Source organism: Orcinus orca, chromosome 19 (genome assembly GCF_937001465.1).
Source record: "Orcinus orca chromosome 19, mOrcOrc1.1, whole genome shotgun sequence".
Lineage (NCBI taxonomy): Eukaryota > Metazoa > Chordata > Mammalia > Artiodactyla > Delphinidae > Orcinus > Orcinus orca.
The window spans coordinates 39,240,443-39,265,066 of NC_064577.1; the positions used below are offsets into that span (position 1 = coordinate 39,240,443).

At 48.4% G+C, this 24,624-nt stretch overlaps 1 protein-coding gene across 4 annotated transcripts in view; it reads left to right on the plus strand.

The window, feature by feature from the left end:
* The first annotated feature begins 22,661 nt into the window (after positions 1-22,661).
* GPATCH8 (G-patch domain containing 8) overlaps positions 22,662-24,624 on the plus strand; it is a 99,042-nt gene continuing 97,079 nt past the window's right edge. The window contains exons 1-2 of one of the 4 annotated variants that reach the window (XM_033416946.2): positions 22,831-22,941; positions 24,506-24,619. In XM_033416946.2, the coding sequence (XP_033272837.1) occupies positions 22,897-22,941; positions 24,506-24,619 (159 nt within the window). In that variant the 5' untranslated portion in view covers positions 22,831-22,896. Of the gene's footprint in view, positions 22,942-24,505; positions 24,620-24,624 lie in introns of all 4 variants that reach the window. The other 3 variants (XM_033416947.2, XM_033416948.2, XM_004285976.3) reach the window with 3 other exon arrangements.

Sequence of the window (24,624 nt, forward strand, 5' to 3'; positions counted from 1 at the left end):
GCTTTAGTAATCTAGAGATTCAAGCATCTTGCCCTGGACGCCCAGCCCAACTCCCTTACCCTGACCACTTTGCCCCATTCTGGAACCCACACTTCAGGAAGGGAGAAGCTAAGCTCTGAGGAAGAGAAATGAGCAAGCCATTTCTGGGTCTGGAGGCCATTTCAGCCTCCAGTTTTGACAAGATTATCCAGTTCCTTGAAGCCATATTTAATTGCAAATATGTTCTGGTGTCTCATCTTAGAAGAAGTAAAGGGAACAACAAATTTGACGTAATAATGAGAACCCATGAAGTGGACCCAGGAGATCTAAGTGCTCAGGTCATGGCCTTGATAGGCCACTGCTGACCTGCTTACTAGCTCTCTGACTTTCCGTGAATCACTTTGCTTCTGAGTATCAGTTTCTCTATCTGCAGAATGGGTACAATAAAATCTGTCTTATTCCCTTTGAACTGAGGATTGAATGAGAAAATGGATTTGGGGAATTCCCTGGAGGTCCAGTGGTTGGGACTCTGTGCTTCCATTGCAGGGGAAATGGGTTTGATCCCTGGTTGGGGAACTAAGATCCTGCAAACCACAGGGTACAGACAAAAAAAAAGAAAATGGATTTGTAGGGACAATTGCTTTGGGAAGGGACACTGGGGTGGAGCACTGACCTGCACAGCGGAGGAAGTTTGAATCTCCGCTCCACTTCCTTGCTACATTCCCCAGGACAGGTCACTCATGCTCTCTGAAGCTCAGTCTCTTCATCTATAAGATGAGATGTTAACCTTCTCTCTCTGAGGGTTGGGAGGCTCAGATGAAGGGGTAAGTGAGCAGCAACTTCACTTAGTGGACACTCGGTACAAGTCGTTAGGATTTATATTTCCTCCTCCCCCTAGATCAGGTAGAGGCAGCTGGAGAGGAGGTTTCCCAGGGAAACTGGAGCAGGTGTCAGACTTCTAAGACCTGAGGAGTTCAGGAGGCTTTGCTCCATGGCTGCATCACTCCGATTAACCCTTGAGGAATTCTATGGCCTGAGAGCTGGCAGCATAGACCGACAAATACGTTAATGTTGTAGATTTTGACTTTAGTCAAAATCTACAAGGGAGGACCTCCCTGGTGGGTCAGTGGTTAAGAATCCGCCTGCCAATGCAGGGGACACAGGTTAGATCCCTGGTCGGGGAAGATCCCACATGTCGCAGAGCAACAAAGCCCATGCGCCACAACTACTGAAGCCCTCGTGCCTAGAGTCCGCGCTCCACAACAAAAGAAGCCACGGCAGTGAGAAGCCCGCGTGCAGCAACGAAGACCCAATGCAGCCAGCCATCAATCAATCAATCCATCAATAAAAAATCTACAAGAGACTTCAGTTTGGGGGACAGGGTGACAAGGCTTCTTTGAAGCTGGGGCTGACCCAGTCACTCTCCAGGCGTCTTGACACCCTCCTCCACTCCTCCCAACATTCTAAGCATCCCAAAAGGAGAGAAGCTGACTCATTAGGAAGCAAAGAAAGAGATTGGGACTTCAGCTGAGCCCTCTGCATATCTCCATTTTCTGGGAAGGGCCTTAATGTTGAGGCGGCTACTGGGGAGGTGGGCACCAAGGATAGGACTGGGAGAGGCAGGTCCTACCTAGAGGATGGTGGTCACTGGGAGGAGAAAACACACTTCCCTCCTCTCTCCGGGAAGCCTTCCTTCCCTGCAGCTGGTGCCCCAAGGACCCCCCCCCCCATCCCAGGCGCTTCCCTTAGAGAGAGCCTGCTGAGCCTGGAATGAAAAGAATCTGAACTACAAACAGACCTCCCAGAGGCACCCCCAACTCTCCTCTAACCGCTCCAAGCCAGCTAAAGGCTGGCTTCCTGGAGCTGGAGACTGGCTGAGAGGCAGGGATGGGGTTTGGGCTACAGCTCCGGAGAAGGGGCCTCAGTGGGGGGACTTTTTCCCTGGAGAGGGAGGGGAGGAAAGGATTGAGGGCAGGGTAGGGACTAGGCCGTACAAGAACCATATTTTTCAGACCCCCAAATCAGAACTGGTAAGAGTATACTCGCAGGGACCATGAGATTGGGGATTTGAAATCAAGCCTGTCCTCAGCTGTAAGGTCTCCACCCCAGGAGTACAAGCAGTCACCCAAATATAATCCAGGAGGAGAGAAAAAATCCAGTCTATCCCCCCCCCACCCCCAGCCTTCTCTCCCCCTCCCCTTGGCCCCTCTCTCTCTATGTATCTGAACACTCAGTGGTGGTGGGCCAGGGAGCATCTTGTTTTGTAACCTCTCCAGGAGCCAGGTGCTCCTGGATCTCAGTCTGGGCTGTACAACTGAGTCTGAGAAGGCTGTAAATGAGCTCTGAGGAGTTGGGGGCAGGGGCTGGAATCAGAGGAAGAATGGAGAGAACAGCCAAAAGGACCAAAGGCACAGTGCCAGAGAGGCCCCCTCCTGCCTGCCACACTTCCCCAGCCCCTGGCCTCCTGCCCGCTGTCCCCTTGGAATCCCTCCCCCCTTCCCCCACCTGGATCCAGCCTGGGGCTTTGATGTGAGTTAGCCAGGGCTGTCAGTGTCCACGGATGCCCAGGCAGGGCATTAGAGGGGAAACCCTGGGGAGATGACCAGAGAGGACAGGCTGCTGGAGCTGGAAGCTGCCTTAGGCACGATGACCTCTTTGCAGGGGCCGCTCTCTCCAGCTTGTAGAACACAGCTCCTGCCAAGGGTGGTATAGAAAGGCGCAGAGCCCACAGCGGGCTGGGGAAGGCCGCTGAAAAGGCAGCTTAAGGGCTTCCTGCTGGGTGAGATGGATTAAGGCCCTGTGGGGAGGGAGCCAGGCAGTGAGAAAGGCCCTGGCCCAAAGCCAGAGCCCCTTGGCCGAAGGCCCTGTGGGATCTGGAGCCCCTGGGTGTCTGGCAGGCGGGGGTTAGCACACTCCACCTGGACAAGAGGCTGGGAGGATGCAGGCCCAGCCAGGGTTGAGGAGATACCATGGGGTCCCTAAAATAGAGGGGGCAAGGAAGGAAGGAGACACTCCTGGGTGAACTAGCCAACTTCTCGCAGGTAAAGGGAGAAATGGAAGAGCCGAATGACCCCCTTATTTCCCCCTGTGTCTCCCCTCTACCTCCCAGAGGGAAGGTGTCCTCTCAGAGGCTCCCAGGGTGGGAGGGGAGCAGACAACCCTTCCTACCCATAGCCCTCTGCTTCTCAGGGACCCTAATATGGCACAGAATGAAGGGGACCCACGTGGTCCTAAAGTTTCCACACAAGCACTGATTTAGGGGAAGAGCCCAGGTGACCACCAAGAAAAGTCGTATACCTGAGAAACCTGGCTGGTGCCTGGACCGTGCCATCAGTGCTGGTTTCACGCTGGCCCTCAGCTCTGTTTTCTAATCTGTGAGGTGACATCTCTGAGGCCACACTGTGGAGTGGGATGAGCAGTGGCGGAGGAGTCAGGAGATCTGACTGTCCCTCTGAATTTGGTTTCATCACCAATCAAATAAGGAGAAAAAAATCTGTTCCACTTAGTGTATTTCAAGAGCTGACACATGCATTCTGGAAAACTCAAATATGAGGTACCCTGGAGTGTGTATGCGTGCACGTGTGTGTGTGTGTGTGCGTGTGTGTGTGTGTGTGTGTGTGTGTGTGTGTAAAGGGATGGATGTTCCCAGGAAGGGAAGGAACACATCAAGAACCGGGGACTGCCACCTGGGTGCTTTGCCTCTCTTTATATCTTCCCGAGGACTTTAAGAGCATGGTATTATTGCCCCCATTTTATAGATGAGAAAACTGAGGCTCAATTAAATTATGTAATTTCTTGTCCGAGCTTATAGAAGCTCATAAAATGGGGCATCGGAATTAGAAGGCAAGACTCTTGGGTCTTTAGAGGTTATATGGCCCCAGGGTCTGGAAGCGTTATGCCTATGTTCCTATGTTTAGAGGATTTCTCTAGAGGTTTGATTCCTTCTCCTTCCCAGTTGGGCTCAGGCAGGAAGCAGGCTTGGATCCTCAAGACCCATTCCCCATAGTGCAAAAGGGTTGGAGGGTTGGCAAAGTGAATGACGAAGTCAGATGAGGTACAGGTGGCCACTGGGGCCATTCTCTGGGGAGAAGGGGCTCCAGCGATGGGTACTTCAAGCTCAGGGCATCCCTGGATCAGAGCTGCCCTGTCTCTGGACTCAGCTGGGCCAGCCCCCTTCTTTGTGCTCAGTTTTTTCCCACAGCCCTGTAAGGGGGGTGCTGGAATCCCAGGCCCACCCCCTCCCGCTAGGCAGCACCCCATTAAGCCCCACCGTAAAAGTCTTGAGAGTGGAGGAGGAGGGGGGTGTCCTCATTCTAAGGAAGCCTCGGCACCCTTCTCCCTTTCTGGGGAACAAGAAGCTTGCTAACGGCTTGGGCCCCTTCCCCAGCCCCTGGCCCCAGCCCTGGCTCCCCTGGACAAAAAGCTGCTTTACATGAGAAGAGCAGGCTGGCCTGTCCTTACTCGGGCACTCAAAGAGGCGGTAGCCCCTGACAGCCGGGACACTGCCCCTTCCCCCAAACCGAGGCCTCGTTTAGTTGCAATTAGCAATTCTTTGCAACCCACGGGGCTGAGAGGGACGAGCCCCCTTACCTCCCAACCAGCCTCCCAGCCAGGGTTCCCCTTCCCCCTCCTCTCTCCTCCCTCCCCACCCCTCCCCTCCTCCCTGCCCAACCCCCAGCTCTCCCCGCTAATCGGTTGACTTCCTTGGAGTTCTCCAAAGAAGGAAGCACCCAGAGGTGCCAAAGCAGGGGCGGTTTGGGTGGGGGTGGGGTGGGGATGCGAATCTGGGGCTGCCCAGGCGGGGATGGAGGGGACCCCCTCCTCAACCCACGCTGCTGCACCGCCCCTTCCCTCCTCTCTTCCCACTTGTCACCCCGTCTCCACATCAGGCTTAGCTTTTGGGTCAGTAGGACGGGAGAGATGGAAGGAAGTTTTTAGAAAGAGATCTGAGGAAGGGAAAGAGGGTGAGCGGGAGGGTGGCACCAGGTGATGAGGGAGGGGAGGTTCTGTCTCAGAGAAATCGGACGCTCACTTCTTCTCCCCTGGCTGGCCTGCCCCCTAGATGCTGCACTTTGGGCTCCCCCTTCATTCAGCGGGCGTCAGTGTCGGGCTGGGGGCCAAGAGCCCTAATTCAGGCAGTGGTAGGGTGCCGACACTTGGAAAATGAAAAAGACAAGATGGAATCCCAGAGCCCCTTTTAGGCTCACGCAAACCCACTCCTTGGCGTCTGGTCCCCACGGAGAGTGGATTGGGGGTACGAGTGAGGGAAGGGGAGTGGGAGAGTACTCCAAGTGCTTTGCTCCTTTATTTAACTTTTTTAGTTTTTTGGCCGTGCTGTGCGGCATGCGGGATCTTACTTCCCCGACCAGGGATCGAACCTGCGCTTCCTGCAGTGGGAGCGTGGAGTCTTAACTCCTGGACCGCCAGGGAAGTCCCCCCTTTACTCCTTTAGTAGTTTCCTCCACCGTCCTCTCCTCCCTTGCGTCCAAGTCTCTGGTAGGTGTTTTTCTGTCTCCACCAGGGAGCGTCCTCGGTAGAGTGGGGGCTCCGGAGCCGGCAGGGAGTCTGCACTCTACGGCTAGTCCCTCCCAGCACCCACCCGGCCTTCCCTTCCGCAGGGACCGAGACTGAACATCCCTGAAAGAGAAGATCCCATCCTCTAAGGGAATTCGGCCCTGGCTTTAAAGGGTATGTGGGCAGTGGAACGAGATGTCCAGCACCATGGTTCGGCTGGCCATCGAGGGACGTGACAAGATAAAGGGACTAAGGTTCCCCTGGGGTCATCTCAGCCCGCCCACCTCACAGCTTTTTTGGAAGAGTTGGGGATTGCGGGTTGGTATTGGGGGGCATCCCCTTGGGGTCGTCAGGATTTACGAAGGGAATAGGACAAGGGTGACTTGGAAGCAGAGCAGGGGGTTCATGGTTGAGCTGAGATGAGCTCGGCTGTTTTAGGTTTCCTCTCCCTGTTTATTAAGTATTGACATTATACCACCCATGCCAATGTCGGGGCAGGGCATGGTTTAGGCTTGGGAAGTAAGAAGGAAAGCTCTGGCCTCTTATCAACCTTCAGTGGGCTCTCAAAACTCGCACCCTTGGAGCCTCACATCAGAACCAGGGACGAAACTGCAAGTCGAGGCCCCAGGTAGTTCTAGGGAAGGAATCACTTAGCATTATTTCCTGTGGAATTTGCACATACCCCTCCTTTCCCTTTACAAACCCTGATCCTCTGTTTGGGAAGAAAAAGTGCCCCATAAACGAAGAAGGGACGTCAGTTCCCATCCAGAGCTGAGGGGCCCAAAGGGGGCCAAAAGGAAGCAAAGTGAGATCTTCAGCCCAGGGGAGAGAGGCAGGGTCGGCTCCTCCAAAAGCTGTCCTCGGGGAGTTTCAGTGCGAGGCCTGGATTCCAGGTCCTCGGAAGGGCCTGGGGAGGTTGGGCCTCTGGACACTTGGGACCCTGCCTCCTTCAACTGCTGAAGTGCTGGGGTCTCTGGACCTGCTGAAACCCATGAGGCCCTCATGGCCACCCACCTCCCCTGGGAGGAAGGGATTTAATGCGGGTCAAGTGTTTGGAGCTCTGGGCAGGAAGCAGTTGTGAGCCCAACGCAGGAAATGCTCCTCAAGAGCCATCCTCCCACAGCGAGGCTCCTCCAAGGAGTTTGCTCACCGCACTCCCCTCCAGGAGCCGGAGGTGGGAGGATCTGGGCAGGGGAGAGAAAGGTGGGCCGGAGGAAGGAGGAGGCGGGGCCTGCCGCTCACTGCCCCACCCTCTCTCCCTTTCTCCCACCCCTGCTGGAGCCTTGCGCTGACAATTTCCCCAGCCCCTCCACGCCTTCCCCAGATTTCAGTGCCTGGAGCTCTGTCCTGTCAAGAGCCTTTGGCCTCACAGTCAAAGCCCCCCGCAGTCTGAGGTCTTCTGGCCTTGGCACCCACTTTTTATCCCGGGAGCCCTAGATGCCTCCGCCTGCCTGCCTGACTTGCTGTTCCCTCTGCTTTGCTGCCTTGGCCTTATCTGTCCCCACCGCTCTTCTCTCCAGGACCTTTGGAAGTCTGATGCGAAGCTGCCTCCACGCTGAAAGCGTCCCTGGTTCCTTTCACACCACCTTGTTCTCACTTGTCAGAACACAAACCACATTTTCCCTTGTTTTAGAACTGAGAGCCTGTCTGTCTTTCCACCAGGGTGAGAGCTCCTAGAACTCTTTTGTTTCCCACAAAAATAAAAGGTGAGCCACTGATGCCATTTTCAAAGTTCTAGCAGCCACACTGAAAAAAAGTAAAAAGAAACAGGTGAAATGGATTTTGATAATAGATTTTATTTAACTCAATAGATCCAAATTATGATCAGTTCCACATGTAATCAATATTAAAATTATTAATGTATATTATATACATACGTATTTCAAACTGTTTGGAATTCAGTATGTATTTTACACTCACAGCACCTCTCAATTTGGATTAGTTTTGTGCTCAGTAGTCACATGGCTTGTGGTTACCATAGTGGATAGCGCAGTTCTAGAAATCAGGGATGGAGCCCCAGGTCTATGCTAAAAGTTCAGATAGCATCTTGTTTAAGAAGCCCAGTTGTTGGAACAGATTGCCTAGCTTTGAATACTAGCTCAGCTATTAGCTGTGTGATCTTAGACATGTCCCTGCCTTAACTGTCTCATCTGTAAAATGGGTCTAATAAGCCTCATAGGATTTTTGTGAGGATTATGTGAAGTGTGTAGAACAACATCTGGCACACAGTAGTAGGTGTTCTATAAAGATTGGAGTCTTCATCTCCGAAAGAGGCTAACCTTGGCCCCAAACAATTGTAAGCTGAAAGACGGAATTAAAAAAAAAAAGAAGTCTTTGCCCTGTAGCAGACTGAGGCAGAAGTAAGCTGGGTGGGGTGAGTGAGTTTTTTCTGGAGGAGCTGGAATAGGAGGGAAGAGGAGAAGGCTGTGGGTGGCTGGCAGAAGGCTCCTTTGAGGGCCAGACCAAGGCTTACAGCTGTGCTGCCACGGAATTTGGAAACAGTAACCGGTCTGGGATGATTCACTGCTGAAATGAAGCTTCTGGGGTTCAGAGAATAGCGGTCTGCAGCGCTGGAGCCTTGAGAAAACGCTTCAAGGAGCAAAGTGAAGTTTGGAAAACCAGCTGGCGGTGGGTGACAGGGAGTTTGCCGAGTTCGCGGTGAAAGGGACTAGTTAGGACAAAGGGTCTGACTGGGGTCAGGCCCACCCCCTTGCAGGTACCCTCCCTTCCTAGCTGCAGGCTTCCTGGGAGACGGAAGCGTATGCCGGCTGCATTTTGAGGCCGTAGCGCCCTCTGCTGGACCTGGGAACCTGGGGCAGCAGCGGGCGTGCGAGGTGCTGGAGATTAGGGGAGGGGGGGACAAAATTCTGTGCGGGGAAAGTTCTGTGCCAAATACAGTCCTTCCTGATCCCCCAGACACTCCTGAGGAGATGGCACAATCGGAATCCTTTGACAAGAATATAGGAAGCTTAAGTAAAACGAGCAACCCCTAAAGTGTAATTGTCTGTTGGATCATCTTTATTTGCGCAATTGGTGTAGATTGACGGGAACTATACTAATTTCACCTCATAATCCTTTGGAGTTGGAGGGCTATGTGTTAGAGGCAAATAATAGTAATAATAGCCACTAAAGCTTATATAGCCCTAATTTGTGCCAGGTGCTATTCTTTTATTATTTTACAGACAAGGCACAGAAAGTTTTGTCACCTGCCTAATGTGACACAGCTGACAGATTTCAGGACCAGGCTGACCTGGGCAGTCTGGCTGCAGAGTGTGTGTGCTAAACCATCTCGCTACCTACTGCTTCTCTGACATGATCAGAACCACTTTCCCCCTTATGTGAGATATGATAAGTCCAGGTGCTTCATGAATCTGGACATTTCTAGTTCTGTCTGAGTCTCTGACCACTGCAAATTGATTTTGAAAAAAATCAGGGCTAACATTTATTGATTTGTTGTGCACTAAATACATGCCAGGCCCCATGCCAAGCACACTGTTGGATTATCTCATTGAAGCCCCATAATGGCCCAATGACTACTATCATCTCCCCCCTTTTACAGATGGGGAAGTGTATCAGTTTTCTTTTTCTTTACTTAAAAAAATATATTTATTTTTGGCTGTGTTGGGTCTTTGTTGCTGCGCGCAGGCTTTCTCTAGTTGTGGCGAGCGGGGGCTACTCTTCGTTGCAGTGCGCAGGCTTCTCATTGCAGTGGCTTCTCTTGTTGCAGAGCACAGGCCCTAGGCACGCGGGCTTCAGTAGTTGTGGCACACAGGCTCAGTAGTTGTGCCTTGCAGGCTCTACAGCGCAGGCTCAGTGGTGGTGGCACACGGGCTTAGTTGCTCCGCGGCATGTGGGATCTTCCCAGACCAGGGCACGAACCCGTGTCGCCTGCATCGGCAGGCGGACTCTCAACCACTGTGCCACCAGGGAAGCCCCGCAGGTGGATTCTTAACTACTGCACCACCAGGGAGTTCCCCGTGTATTAGTTTTCCATTGCTACCTAACAAATTGCCACAAACCTCGTGGCTTAAAACAATACGTATTAGAAGTCCAGGCATGGCTTAGCAGGTGGACCCTCTGCTCAAGGTCTCACAAGGCTGCAATCAAGGTATCCGCTGGACAGTGTTCTCATCTGGAGGTTTGATTGGAGGAGACTCTGTTTCCAAATTCCATCAGGCTGTTGGCAAAATTCATTTCCTCTAGGGTATACTGACCATCCCAGCTTCCTGCTGGCTGCTGGTTGAAGACAGTTCCTTTCCGCAAGGGCTTTCCCAGTGTATCAGTCAGTGTCCTCCAGAGAAAGAGCTCCAATAGGGTGTGTGTGTGTGTGTGTGTGTGTGTGTGTGTGCACGTATATCAAAATATTTATTCCAAGGAATTGGCTTACATCCTCGTGGGGGCTGGCAAGCATGAAAGCCATAGGGCAGATCAGCAGACTGGAAACAGTCAGGCAGGAGGTTATGCTGCAGGCTTAAGGCAGAATTTCTTTATTCCTCAGGGAAACTTCAGTTTTGTTCTTTCTTTTGGCCACGCTGCGCAGCTTGCAGGTTCCCTGACCGGGGATGGAACCTGCGCCCCCTGCAGTGGAAGCTCTGAGTCTTAACCACTGGACTGCCAGGGAAGTCCCCAGTTTTGTTCTTAAGGCCTTTTGACTGATTGGATGAGGCCCACCCACATTACCAGGAATCATCTCCTATACTTAGAGTCTACTGATTGTAGATATTAACCACATCTACAAATTCCCTCCACAGCAGCACCTAGATAAGTGTGTGACTGAATATCTGGGTACTAGAACCTGGCCACGCTGACACATAACACTTGCCATCGTGCCTCACGGGGCCACTTTCTTCCCCACGCCGGCAAGGAGCATCTCTAGAGTGAGCTGGCTAGCAAGAAGGGGCTATATGATCCATACAGAATCATGGGACATCCCATCTCCTTTGCCAGATGCTACAAAGTCAGAAGCAACTCGAGGGCTCCTCCCACAAGCAAGGGAGGGGGATCACACAAGAACATAAACACCAGGAGGTGGGGACATCTTAGAGTCTGTCCACCACAGAAGCTAAGGCTCAGAGAGGTAAGGGAGAGGCCCGAGAGCACACAGTGGTAAAGCTGGGGGTCTGCTAACAGCTCTGCTGGAAGCCCCCTGCTGGTTCCACGTCCATGGGCTAGCCTAGCTGTGTGCCAAGCGTCCCATCTTTCCCTCGTCCTCTTTCCCTGGAGAACTTGGCCTCTTGTAGGTTCAACCATCACACACAGGCTGAGGATGCCAAACCCCGGCTTCCTGGCTCCAGACTGTCTGGTTCTCGTGGGCCTGTATTTCCACGTGGGTGTCAGCATGTCTCTAATGCAGTGTGGTGAAGAGACCCTGGTTTAGTCTCAGCCTTGGATCAGCCACCAGCTCTCTGAGGAGCCTGGCAAGTCCCTGGACTTCTGCCTCTCAGTTTCCTGGACTCCTCTTCTCACCACCCTGCCCCCATCCGGTCCTCTCCCTTTACTCTTGCACATCCGCCCACCACGCTGCATCCCAAGCCATCCTGCACTGCAGCTGGAATGATCATATCATCCACTCCTGAAAACTTCTCAGTGACTCTCTACTGCCCTTGGCATCAATGGTGAGCTCCTTGGTCTGACCTACCAGTCTCTGTGTGGCTGAGCTCTGGTTCACAACTCCAGCTTCCTCTCCTGGACCTACAGTTCCACAAAAGATGAGCCCAGGCACCGCTGCGGCCCCAGCACCTAGCACCACGCCTGGAACCTAGGATGAGTCACCACATACCTGATAAGTGACAGAAATGGTCATGTGAAAAGAGTGGGCTGAATCAGGCAACCCTTCAGGTCCTGCTTGTGATTCCCCTAATCTCTGTCTGCTCCATCCAGTAACACTAGGCTCAGGCAGCCAGGTGCTATTGTGAATGGATGGATCCCCAGTGGGCCACACCAGACCTGATGGCCATTTCCATGCCTTTGTTTCTATTCTTTTAGTGATTATCGTATAAAGTATATCCTATAATTATATACAGGGCATATTGTTTTGGCCCGTACCCTAAAAACTACAGTGTGCATCAAAGTCTAAAGTTAATTTATTCCTTTACTTACTTTCCTCCTGGACCAAAGGACACTTTAACTTCATTTATCATTTATGTTGTGCATTTTAATTCCCTTCTTTAACTTTACAGGACATTATTATTATTGTTTATGAAGTCAATGCTTATTTAGACTTATGTACATATCTTTACTCTTCACTTGTTTTTTTTTTTTTACTCTTCACGTCTTTAAAATATTTTTTGATTGAGATATACTTCATCATTTTAAGTGTACAACTCAGTGGCTTTTAATATATTCACAGGGTTGTACAACCATCACCACTATATAATTTTATAATATTTTCATCACCCCAAAAAGAAATCCTGTACTCAATAGCAGTCACCCCCATTCCTTTTTCCCTCTACCCACTGGCAACCACTGATCTACCTTCTGTCTCTACGGATTTACCTATTCTAGACATTTCATATAAACAGAATCACACAGTATATGACTTTTTTTTTTTTTTTTTGCGGTACGCGGGCCTCTCACTACTGTGGCCTCTCCCGTTGCGGAGCACAGGCTCCGGACGCACAGGCCCAGCGGCCACGGCCCACGGGCCCAGCCGCTCCGTGGCATGTGGGATCCTCCCAGACCGGGGCACGAACCCGTGTCCCCTGCTTCGGCAGGCGGACTCTCAACCACTGCGCCACCAGGGAAGCCCCAGTATGTGACCTTTTGTGTCTGGCTTCTTTCATTTAACATAATGTTTTAAAGATTCATCCATATCATAATATGTGTCTGCACTTCATTCCTTTTAATGAGTGAGTAATAGTCCATTGATAGATGTACCACTTCTGTTTATCCATTCATCTGTTTGGGTTGTTTCCACTTTCAGGCTATTATGAATAATGCTGCAGTGAACATTTGTGTACAAGTCTTCATTTCTTCTTGCATCTTAGACTTTCCATCTGGCATCACTCTCCTTCTGCTTGAATTGCATCCTTTACAATTTTCTTCAGTAAGGTTCTGCTGGTAGCAAGCTTTCCTAATTTTACTAGTTTTGTTTGAAAATTCACTCTTGAACTCTAGGGCAGAAGTTATTTTCTTTTAGCATGTTCAAGATATCATCCCACTGGCTTCTGGATTTCATTATTGTGTGGAGAAGGCTGCTCTCAAGATCCTCATTCCCGTTGCTTGTATATATTCTCCCTTCCCTGCTGCCTCACATTGGAGTCATTCCCCAAGGCCTGCCTCCACTTCCACCTCTTCCACCAGCCCTTCCTCTTTCTGCCCCCTTTGAGCTTTCCTACACCAGAACTAGAACTGACTGTCCCCATTCAGTGGCAGCACCTTGGGACTTCTCTTGCATGATTTACTTATCAAATAATTTTACGGATTGATTTATTACCTCCCCCACTAGGTGATCAGCTTAGGGAAGGCAGGAATAGCCACAACCAGTGGCTCCAAATCCTGACCATCAGGAGGTGTGGTGGGGATGGGGGAGAGTCGGGTTCAGTAGGTTTGAAGCAGTTTCTGGGTCTGACCAGGCATCTGGGAGTGCAGGTTAAGAACTTACCCCGCCCCCCCGCTGCATTAAATCCCTACTGGCCCCAGCGAACCTCCTCCCCAGAGCTGGAGGCTTCTGGGAGAGGTTGCTTCGGGTCTGGACCCCCCCTGGTCTAATCTGAGATCTCCCGGAGTTGGGCGAGGAGGCTCGAAGGCAACTGCACTGCGTCTAGTCGACGGTAGGTGGCAGCACACACATTCTCATTGCAGCCCTGGCAGCTGCTCGCGGACTTCCGGGTGGGGCTGGGACCAAACAGGGCATGACGGAATGCGGCTGCCCCAAGTCGGACCTCCTTTTAGTCCACAGTGCCCAAAACAGAATACGGTCAACAACTTCTCCTCCAACCCTCTCCCTGTCTCCTCTCCCCTTAGGCCCCGTGCTACGGTGATCCCCACCAAATTCCAGTTTCTTGTCCAGTGCTGTTTCTTGACTACTTAAACTTTGCCCTTGCTGGCCACCTTCTGAAATGCTCTTTCAATCCACTCTCCTAACTATTCTCAGTTCAAAAAATTTTTGTTTGTTTTGTGAATTGGTTACAATGATCTTAAACTTTACAGGTGATAATGAGTGCCAAGAAAAGTATGAGTAAAATAGAGAGGGGTCTTGCCTTACCGGGTATGAGAACAGACTATGGGCACTTCCCTGGTGGCAACAGTGGATAAGACTCTGCGCTCCCAATGCAGGGGGCCGGGGTTCCATCCTTGATGGGGGAACTGGATCCTACATGCCTGCCGCAACTAAGAGTTCACATGCCACAACTAAGGAGCCCGCCTGCCACAACTAAAACCCGGCACAACCAAATAAATAAATAAATATTAAAAAAAAAAAAAGAAGAACAGACTTTGAAGCCTCCAGAATTAAGTCCCTATAACATTGCTATGGGAATAGAAAAATTGATCAGAACAGAATAGAGAATCCAGAAATAAGTCCCACTACATATGAATTTCTAAGATATAACATAGGGGGTTGTTCAGTTAATTGGGAAAAATAAAAATGATTTTGCAATAGCAGGCTTTCCAAATGAAAGAAAATAAAACTAGAGCTTTATCTAACACCATACACAAAAAAGAACTGTCGATGGATTAAAATTTTAAATGTAAAAAATTAATTTATCTTACAACTAGTGGATAGGTAAATTCTGGAGATCTAATGCACAACATAGTGATTATAGTCAATAATACTGTATCATAAACTACAAAATTGCTGAGAGACAAAATCTTAACACAGAGAATAAATGATAAACATGATAGAGGTGTTAGCTAACACTACTGTAGTAATCATGTTGCAATATATAAAGGTCACTCAGCCTGAAGAATCTGCAGAAGGGAGGTGGAAGGTATGGCCCCTGGCCCTGTAGAATCTCTTAGAGAGATTCTCTAAGAGCCAACACTCTTAGAGCAATTGGCCTCACATTTTCGTGGTCATCAGAATCATGTTTTGGGGGATGGGGATGGTATTAAGATTCGGCAGAACTGGGCAGGGGGAGCACCGTAATCTACATTTTATTAATTTAAAAAAGTATTTATTTGGTTGCGCTGGATCTTAGTTGTGGCAGGCAGGCTCCTTAGTTGTGGCATGTGAACTCTTAGTTGCAGCATGCACGTGGGATCTAGTTCCCCGACCAGGGATCGTACCCGGGCCCCCTGAGTTGGGAGCGCAGAGTCTTAACCATTGCACCACCAGGGAAGTCCCATAATCTGCATTTTAAACAGCACTCCCATGTTATTCTGACCACATTTTGACAATCTCCTCCAAACTCAAGATCCACATAGACAACTTCTTTTCATCTCCATTTAAACTCTCAGAGATGTCTCAGGCTTAGTACATCCAAAATGCAACTCTTGATACCCTCTAAATTTGTCCGCCACCCACCCAACCCTCCTAATCTCAGCAAATAACTCCCCATTCCACTTGGTTACTCACACAGGGAACCTGGAAGCCATTGTTGATTCCATCCTTTTCTTATCCCCAACATCTAATCCATTATCTTGCCAATCCTTCTTCAAAATGTACCTTAAACTGCCTTCTCTCCATCTCCACTGCCACCATCTTAGTCCAGGCCATCACCGTCTATCACCTCTCATGGAATTTACTGCAGTAGCAGCATATCTGTTCTCCCCACTTCCATTCTTACCCCCTTAAAATCCATACTCCATACAGTCAATGATGGATCTCTTGAAAATGTAAGTAGGGTCACATTGCTCCTCTTCTCCAAATCTGTCAAAGACCCCCCTCCTGTGTGGAATAAGCTCCAGCTCCTTGCCATGACTTCAAGGTCCTCCTAGGTAAGACGGTCCCTGCCTCCCTTTCTGTTGGGGAACCGTTGACCGAAACCACCAGCCTTGGCCAGGCATGATGATAACCACTTGCATGAGTTGCCTCACAACAGGAGGTTTCGACAAGAAACATGGTGCTTCCACCGAAAACTAACCAGGAGAATTTGGGAGGGACCAAAAGGAGGGAGGAGCCGCCAGTCCATAATACTGTCCTACCAACCTCCCAGACTCCTTCACGCTGGAATCCATCTTGGCTGGGAGATGCGCATGCCACTGGGAAGGACCCTGAGTCAGACCAAATATGGGCCAAGCAAGATGATTGGCCAGAGACAACCTGGAAACTAACCCCATTACCGTAAAACTTGAGGCTGTGAGCCACATGGCAGAGCAGTTCTCCCGGGTTACCTCACCCTATTGCTCTTTTGCTCTCTGCCCAGGCATGCCTTCCCTGTAAAGTCTTTTGCTTTGTCAGCATGTGTGTCTCCTTAGATAATTCATTTCTTTGTCTATATATATACACAAAGAAATGATAATGAAATGATAAATGAAATGATAATTCATTTCTATATATATATATATATTTTTTTTTATTGGGGTATAGTTGTTTTACAACGTTGTGTTAGTGGAGTTCCCTGTGCTGTACAGCAAGTTCTCATTAGTTATCTATTTTATACATGTTAGTGTATATATGTGACAATTCATTTCTGAGCATTGGACAAGAGCCCACTCTCGGGCCCTGGGTCTCCCTTCCTGCAACATTTTCACTTCTTGCAGTACCTCTAACCAGGACTGGCTATATAACATGCAGGGCCCAGTGAAAAATGAAAACGTGGGGCCCTTGTTGAAAAATTATTAAGAATTTCAAGATGTGACAGCAGAGCATTAAACCAAGCATAGAGCCCTTCTGATTACAGATTCTTGTGTGACTGGCCCTGCCTCTGTCTGGAACTGTCTGCCCCAGTTTATAACAGCCATCTCTCAGCTCGAATGTCACTTCACCAGAGATGTCACCTGATTATCACTGAATTTAAAGTAGCCTCACCCAATTCCTCTCTATCACATCACTGGGTATTATTTTCTTCCCAGCACCTGGCCATATCTGAAACGATCTCATTTTTTACTTGTGTGTTGTCTGTCTCTCCCCACCTTCTCCCCACGGCCAGAATATAAACTCCATGAAGGACCTTTCCTGCTGTGCTCAGCTTGGTATCTCCAGCAGCTAGAGCAGGGTTGCTTCAGACTAGGTACAGGATAAATATTTGATGAATAAAGGAACGAGTATGCCTAAACACTGAAGGAAGCTGGTCTAGCATTGGCCACCTACCACAGGGGAATCCAATGGCCAGCAGCGTTTTCTTTTTTTTCTTTGGGCATTGTAAATATCATAGGCTCCTTTTCTCCCACTGCCTTAGTTCTATCCCAAGTCTCACACTTAAGTTCCTGTCTTTCCTCTGAGTGAGAAAGGATGAACAGACCATGTTTGAATCTGATTAGCTGTGTGACCAAGGATAAATGATTTGACCTTTCGGAGCCCTGCCTCCTCAACTACCCCATGAGGAAAATCATGTTATCAGCTATTGAGATGATTTTGAAATTAAATGGGTGAAAATTAATAAAGGGAAACCTCACTAAAATGGAGTCGGGAGGACAGAAGGGGGAGCTCTCACTCACATATCACTCCATATTGTCGACTGAAAAAAAATGCACAACCTGAAGTTGAGAATTATGTTTTATCTGGTGGACTTTCTGAGGACTTCAAGCCTGAGAGGCAGCCTCTCAGATAGCTCTGAGGGACTGCTTTGAAGAGGTAAGGGAGGAGCCAGGATATATAGGAGTTTTGCAACAAAGACCAGGTAGTCAGAACAGCAGAAGATTACTGTTAATTAAAGAAAACCCAGACATCTCAAGTTAATTAATTTAGCGCTTTTCTATGTATGGAAAATGCAAGAGTCTGGGCTCACTGAAATTGTTCCTTTGATGTGCACCTTAGCTATCTAGGGCCAGTATCCTGTTTTTTCCCATCCTGAGTTCCCTCAGGGCTCATCACAGTGGGTGGCTGTAGTGGCTTGATGGCTGCAACATCCTTTGTTTACTGATATGGCAGGGAATATTTTTCATTCATGATATGAAAACAGATCTCAACAGGGAGAAATGTACCATTCTTCTCTGGCAGGAAGTGACACTACTTTGCTACCACCAGCAGGAAGAAGGAAGGTTTTCTCCTCGCCTGGCAACAGCACAGCCAATGAGAGACTGTCACAACTCAACCAGTGAAAAGGCATTATATTTTGAACTCCTATTTTCCTCCAGTGGACTTTTTGTTTATAACAGTCCCTCGCAACTTCCTCTTCTCCTCTATAAAAGGATTTACTCTCCTTTGCTTTATGGGACTTGCACGGGGTTTGCTGTAGTTGCTTGTACTGAAATTCTTTGCTGCTCCAAATAAACTCATTTTGCTAGTGAAAAAACAGAAAGAAAAACAAAAAACTGACTGTTATTCGATAACAGGAAGATTTAATCTCTCAGGCTATCTTCCTTCTCCTTTCCCACATCTTCACAGTATATATATTTTTTTACTTTTGACTTTATTTATTTATTTAACATCTTTATTGGAGTATACAATATACTTTTATGACATTTTTGTTAGATCAATATTCAGTTTTTGTATTAGTGTGATTGTAAATATTTTTCACAGGTAAACCATGTTGTATAGTAGGATTATTATGATTGTATTTTTCCCTACAATTTTCCCCTAAAGTTAATTCCCTTTTTTTTCCATTTGCTTAGTTTTCTATATTCCTATCCTGATGTTTCCCATCAAACACTTTAAAGAAGTGTAAATCTCTCTTTCAAACCAACTGTATACTCCATCAGATTTCTTTTTGCCAACAACATTCCTGGGGGCCTCTGTCCTCCTGTGTCCTACTGTTCTCATCTGTATTGGGTGTTTTTAGGTCTGCTGCACAGTTGTCATCCTGGAATGTCTCTACACAGTCACGCTGGGAACTCTCTTTGCTTCTTTCTCAGGTTAGAGCTCTGCTTTCTGGATTTCAAGTCTCCCTCTTTCTTGTTTTACTCCTTTTTTTTTTTTTTTTTTTTTTTTTTGCTGTAGAACATCTTTAGTGGCTTCCAGAGAAAGAGTACATGGGAAATAATTTTTTTTGGTAGCTTGCACATCAAAAATGTCATTTTTCTCCCTCATAGTTGATTAATGATTTGACTGGATATAGATTTCTGGGTTGGAAACCATCCTCTCTTAGAATCTTCAGGGCATTGTTCCTCAGTCTCCTCCCCTCTGGTGTTTTGCAGAAGACCAAGATCATTCCAATTCTTGGTCCTTCATTTACAACCTATTTTTCTTCTTTGGAAACCTTAAGGAGCTTCTCTTTGTCTCATGTGTCCTGAAATTTCACAGTGCTGTACATGGCAGCAAGTTATTTTTCATCCATTGTGCTAAGCCCTCTCAACTTGGAAACTCAGGCCATTAATAGCAGAAAGTGTTTACATGTTATTTCTTTAATATGCTCTTCCGTCCATGTTTTTCCCTGTTCTTCCTAGAAATCCTCCTATTCAGATGTTGGATTGATCCTCACACTTTCACATCTGTTCTTTCCTGTTTTCCATCTTATCCATTCAACAAATCTTTATTTAACGCCTACTATGTACCATTCATTATTCTAGATGCTGGGGATATAGAAGGGAACAAAACTGAGAAAAATTCCTGCTCACATGGAGTTTACATTACATATTAGAAAGTGATAAGCACAATAGAGAAAAGTAAAATTAGGGAAGGAGGCTAGGAAGTTCAGAATACAGGGCTCCGTAAATAGGGTGATCAGGGATCTTACTGAGAAACTAACATTTGAATAAAGATGAGGGGGCAAGCCATGTCAGTGGATATCTGGAAAAAATAATAGGCAGAAAGAATAGTATATACATTAGCCCCTAAATGGGGCAGGCTGAGGCAAGAGCAAGCCCATGGGATCAAGGCTTAGCCAAGAGGCCAGTTTTTTCAGAGAGAAGGGAAGCAGAGGGCAGAGAGGAAAATGAGGTCTGAGAGGTGAAGTGGTGGTCGGTGGATTTTACTGTGAATGACAGGGAAAGCCACTGGAGGGTTGGACCAGGGGACTGATGTAACTGATTGACTTTTTTAGCAGGATCACCGTAGCTTGAACAGTGTACGGCAGGGGTCCCCGGCCCCGGGGCTGCAGACCGGTATCGGTCCGGGACCTGATAGGAACAGGGCCGCACAGCAAGATGTGAGTGGCGGGTGAGCCAGCAAAACTTCATCTGCTGCTCCCATCGCTTCCCATCGCTCGCATTACCGCCTGGACCATATCCGCCACCCCCTACCCCCACCCCCCGCCCCCCACCCCCACCTCCCGGCCACGGAAAAATTGTCTTCCACGAAACTAGTCCCTGGTGCCAAAAAGGTTGGGGGCTGCTGGTGTAGGGAGTCAGGGTGGAAGCAGAACGTTTAGTAGCTATTGCAATAATTAAGGAGAAAGTGAAGGTGGCTTGGACCTGGGTGTCTTTTTATTCTGTTTTCTGGGAAATTCCCACAAGTTTATTTTCTAACTCTTCTATTGGATTTTTAATTTCTGCTTAAGAAATTTTAACTTCCAACTTATTTCTTAATTTCTGAACATTCTTTTTTCTTTTTTGGCATCTTATGCTCCCTGATGTGGACCCTTGTTCCCTAATGTGATCTTATGTCTCCGTAGATAATGATTATAATTCTTTTCAGGTTTCTTTTGCTACCTCCATTATCTCTGACTCCTCTGAATCCCCTTTTTCTGTTGTTTTGTCTTGTTTTGATTTGGGATGGGGTTGTCTCTGTCTCTCCTGTTACAGGTTTCCTTCAATGTCTGGTAATCCTTGGCTATCCATTCATACATAAGAGTTGAGTGGAAGTTCTGTGTAATGGGGCTACCTGAATGATGGACTTCTCTGTGGGCTATTTGGGCAGGAAGAAGACCTTTATGTTGAGGAGAACACACCCCTCACTCCCATTTTTGGTAAGTGTCGGGGTTTTTTCCCACTAAGCCAGTCAATTTCCCAGAGCAGGATCTGTGAATGAAAAATATCACCTGCCATGTCAGTAAACAAAGGATGTTGCAGCCATCAAGCCATAACATTACAGCTTCCCTAACGGTGAGCCCTGAGGAAACTCTGGTTGGAAACAGAATGCCCACCCTGCAGCCACCCCAATAGTGCACCCTGAGGAATCTCAGGATGAGAAAACACAGGATACTGGCCCCAAATAGCTGAGGTGCATATCAAAGGAGTGATTTCAGCGAGCCCAGACTCTTGCATCTTCCCATACACAGATAAGTGCTAAATTCCTTAAATTGAGATATCTGTTTTTCTTTAATTAACAGTAATATTTGATGTTCCGACTACCTGGTCTTTGTGGCAAAAATTCCTATAGATCCTGGCTCCCCCCTTGCCTCTTCAGAGCAGTCCCTCAGAGTGATGTGAGAGTCCTATCTCCCGGGCTTGAAGTCCTCAGAATGTCTGCCGAACAAAACGTAACTCTCAACTTTTAGGTTGTGCATTTCTTTTCAGTCAATAGATCCTATAGTCTATCACTGGGAGAAGCCTGACTCTCTGACCAGAATGTTGCCTTTTACGAAATCTTCCCATTTTCAGCATGATATCTCCCTCTTCAGTCGTCACAGATATGAAGTCTCTCTGGTTCAGCCTTTTCAGAGGAGAACCCTCCAGTTCATTACCTGGGTGGGAAAGGGATTTAGAGTCTAACTGCTCCCTTAACTGCCTTGTAACCAGTCCTCTTGTTTTCAGCGCCATTTACACCTTCATCTTCAGTGGTACCTGGTGATTCCAATTCTTGAGCCTTTCTATTATACCTTAGCATCAATCAACTTGTTTCCTGGCTTCCCTACTCCAGGACTTTGCTTTCTCCATTCTACTAAAGCCATTTCCATTTATCTATGCTCTCCAGCTTCCGAATGATGTTGACATCTCTTGTCTGCTATCGTCCTTTCTTCAGGTCTTTTTGTCCATGTGAATTTATGCCCTTCTCATCCTTTTACTGTCATTTCAGTGGGGTTGGGAGAGGGAGAAGAGGTAAATGTGTCATGTGTATTCATGGGATTCAACCTGCCACCTTTACCCTCAAGTCTCTTCACAGTGTTTCAATTCTGTGTGTTCTGCCTCTACTTAAATAGGGAGCTCTATTCACTGCTTAGAACTGTATTCCGTTTGGACTGGGGGTTAGGTGCAGCAGAAGGTAACAAAGGAATAGAAGATACACACACTTTCTCCAAAAAATTACATTCCATTTGACTCTCGCAGGGCAGGGTAAGAGCCCTTTTTCCATCATGCGATTTCTGTCAACTACTCTTTTCAAAAGCAGGGAAGTCCTGCTACCTCTCCTATGTGTTTTATGTATTTTGGCTAAGGGAGCTGTAGGGCTAGGTGGGGTGCTCAGGAAGGTCAAAGGGTGGAAAAATCTGATTCATAACCCACACACAGACAGTGAGGGGAGGGAGGGAGACGCAAGAGGGAAGAGATATGGGAACATATGATATGTATAATTGATTCACTTTGTTGTAAAGCAGAAACTAACACACCATTGTAAAGCAATTATACTCCAATAAAGATGTTAAAAAAAAAGACAGTGAGGGTCAGGGGCAGTATAAATTACCAATTTCCTTATTTTTAAAAAGGAAACTGAAGCCCAGAGAGCTGTAGTCTATTTGGATCAACTTTGGTCTCTTGGGAAATACTTCTCTCAAATGATCGCTTGAAAATGCCACATTATTAGCAGTCTTTGGCCCTTTGGGTCTAAGGTTCTCTCTGTCCCAAGGCTGCAGGCCCCTTGCTGTTCCTTGGGTCAAAGGTTGCTTCAGAGGTCGTTCCTTTCACCACCGCCCCTCAGTTTTGTTTTTTGTAGCACTGGTTAATTTTTAAAATTATGTTATTATATTATCTGATTATCCTCACTGGAATGTAAGCCCTATGAGAGAAGGGATCTTTCCTGTCTCGTGCGCCGTTTAATCCTCAGGGTGCACCTGGGATTCGAAACTAAGTCTGACTCCAAATTCCGCGCTTTCAGCCACTACATTATGCTGCTATTTGGTAAAGAAAGCAGAGGATGGGCTTCTGCGTTTTCAGGCAAGCAAGAGTGCAAAAAGAGATACCCTACGGGGAGAAGGGAGCAGGTTGAAAACATCCGGCTCTAGGAGCGCAGCGCCCTCTCGTGACCTTTCTCTCCGGAAGCGTTTGCAGCCCTCTGGCGCGAGTGCGCACGCGCGGCCGCCGGGGTCTCTCTCTGGGTCGCGCGCGAAGCGGGGACGTGAGGGGAGGTTCCGCCTCCAGGGTAGAAAGGCGCCTGCGCCGGCGGTGCTCCGGTCGGGACGCGCATATCTCGCTTCCTCCCTCCCTGACCTGTACGCGGGTGGGCGTGGGAGGAGGCGGGGAACACTGGAGGGGAGCGAGGGGGCGGGTGTCGCGGGAGGGAAGGAGCGAACCGGAGAGCGTCGTCCTGAGAGGAGTGAAGGCGGCAAAATGGCGGACCGCTTCTCCCGCTTCAACGAGGACCGAGACTTTCAGGTAAACACGGGCGTCGCCGAGGTCCGGGGAAGGCGCTGGCCGAGCCGGAACCTCCTCATCCCTCGCTCCCAGCTCGCTTTCTCTCCGGGGTCTGCTCCGGCTTCCGAAACGGCTCCCTTTTCTCCCTCCTCTGATTCCTCAAGGGGCCTCCCGGTTTGAGGCGAGGCCGCATCTCCTCTCACCCCGTATCCTCTTACCTCTTTACCTCAGGCCGCCGGGTTTACGGCCTCGGCCTGTTCGGGCTGCGGGTTTGGGAGCCCCAGCCTGGCTGCTGGGGGTGGGAGGAGGGCTGTGCTGCCCTCGGGTGTGCCCAGCGTGTTGCGGGCGCTGGGCTGTCTCCCAGGGGACACGGCGGGTTGGGTTGGGGTGGGAGGGCGGGCTTGGGGCGAGTGTTGCTGAGACCGGGGCTCCCGAACCCCTGGATTTTGCTCGCACGGCCCTTCTTGGGGTCCTTCCCCCTCTTTCCTCATTGTAACAGATAAATCCCTTTCATTGTCTATTTTTCCATATCCTCACCCGGAGAAAGAGGGCTTTAGTTATCAGACGCCTTCTTGGTTAGTCAGACATTGAGATTTCTCCGGGCGTAAATGTTGCTGTTGTCATTAGACCATTAAATGGGCTTGGAAAACAGTAAGTTACAGGATGATGGTCGATGTAAGCTTAGCCCTAAATCCTACCTCGAGGGATTTGTAAGAAGCGTCCTGATGATGGACTACAAGCAGGTGATGACTAGTACCAAAAGCTTCATTTTTCTTTCTTCAGTTGCAGCCGTTGTATGGAAAAATGTCCTTGCCGTGGCAAGCATTATTGAGGAAAAAATTAAGGCCAAATTAGAACAACACGTCTTTCGGCTGTTTCGAATACCTTCCAGTTAAGCATTGTTACCGCAGCAGTTTCGGGTACTAAAAGGGATTTAGTAGAGATGGGTTTAAAATACATCCTCAATCTCAAAGAAACCACTGCATTACTACCGCATATCCTGGCAACAGCAGTTTGGGTCAGGGGATGCCGAGCTCAAATTATTATCCCGCTGCAGATCTTTCTCAGAGTAACACGGGAATACACGGGATAGGTTTCGGAAGGCAGTTTGAAGGCTTTAAATTCCCCGAGATGTTTGGGTTGGTAAATAAACAGGTAAAACAGTTAAGCCAACACTGTTAACAATCTAGTGCCTAGAACGCTTATGAGAAGTTTTGCAGCAGTGAAGGATCTGGGGCTGTTGAAAAGCCTTGTGATCACGCGCCTGCTGATAGCTGCAGCACAACACAGGATCTCAAGGTGTTTAAGGCTATAATGCAGGTCCTGGGAAGTTGGAAGCCATCAGTTCATATTAGCCATTTGAACCCTGGGAAAGGTGATTTTTTGTTTGTTTGTTTTAGGGAGCACCATGAAACATGAGTAGGCTGCAAGATGTGTGGGATTTATTGGTAGTTTTTTAAGGAGACATGTTGGTAACAAATCCTCAAGTGCTTTTCAGAGGAGAGAATTTGAGGATCACTTAATAAAATTGAAAATAAATAATATGGACAACTAAGTTTTGAGGGGAAATGTTTGTCAACCACAGGATTTCAGCAGTCAAACAAACAGGATTTGCAGGGCCTTGAAAGATTTTGAAAACTGGGGAGCAGAGTATGAATGCCGTCACCTGAAAAAACTGAGAAAGCCTCTACTTTTTCAAGTAAG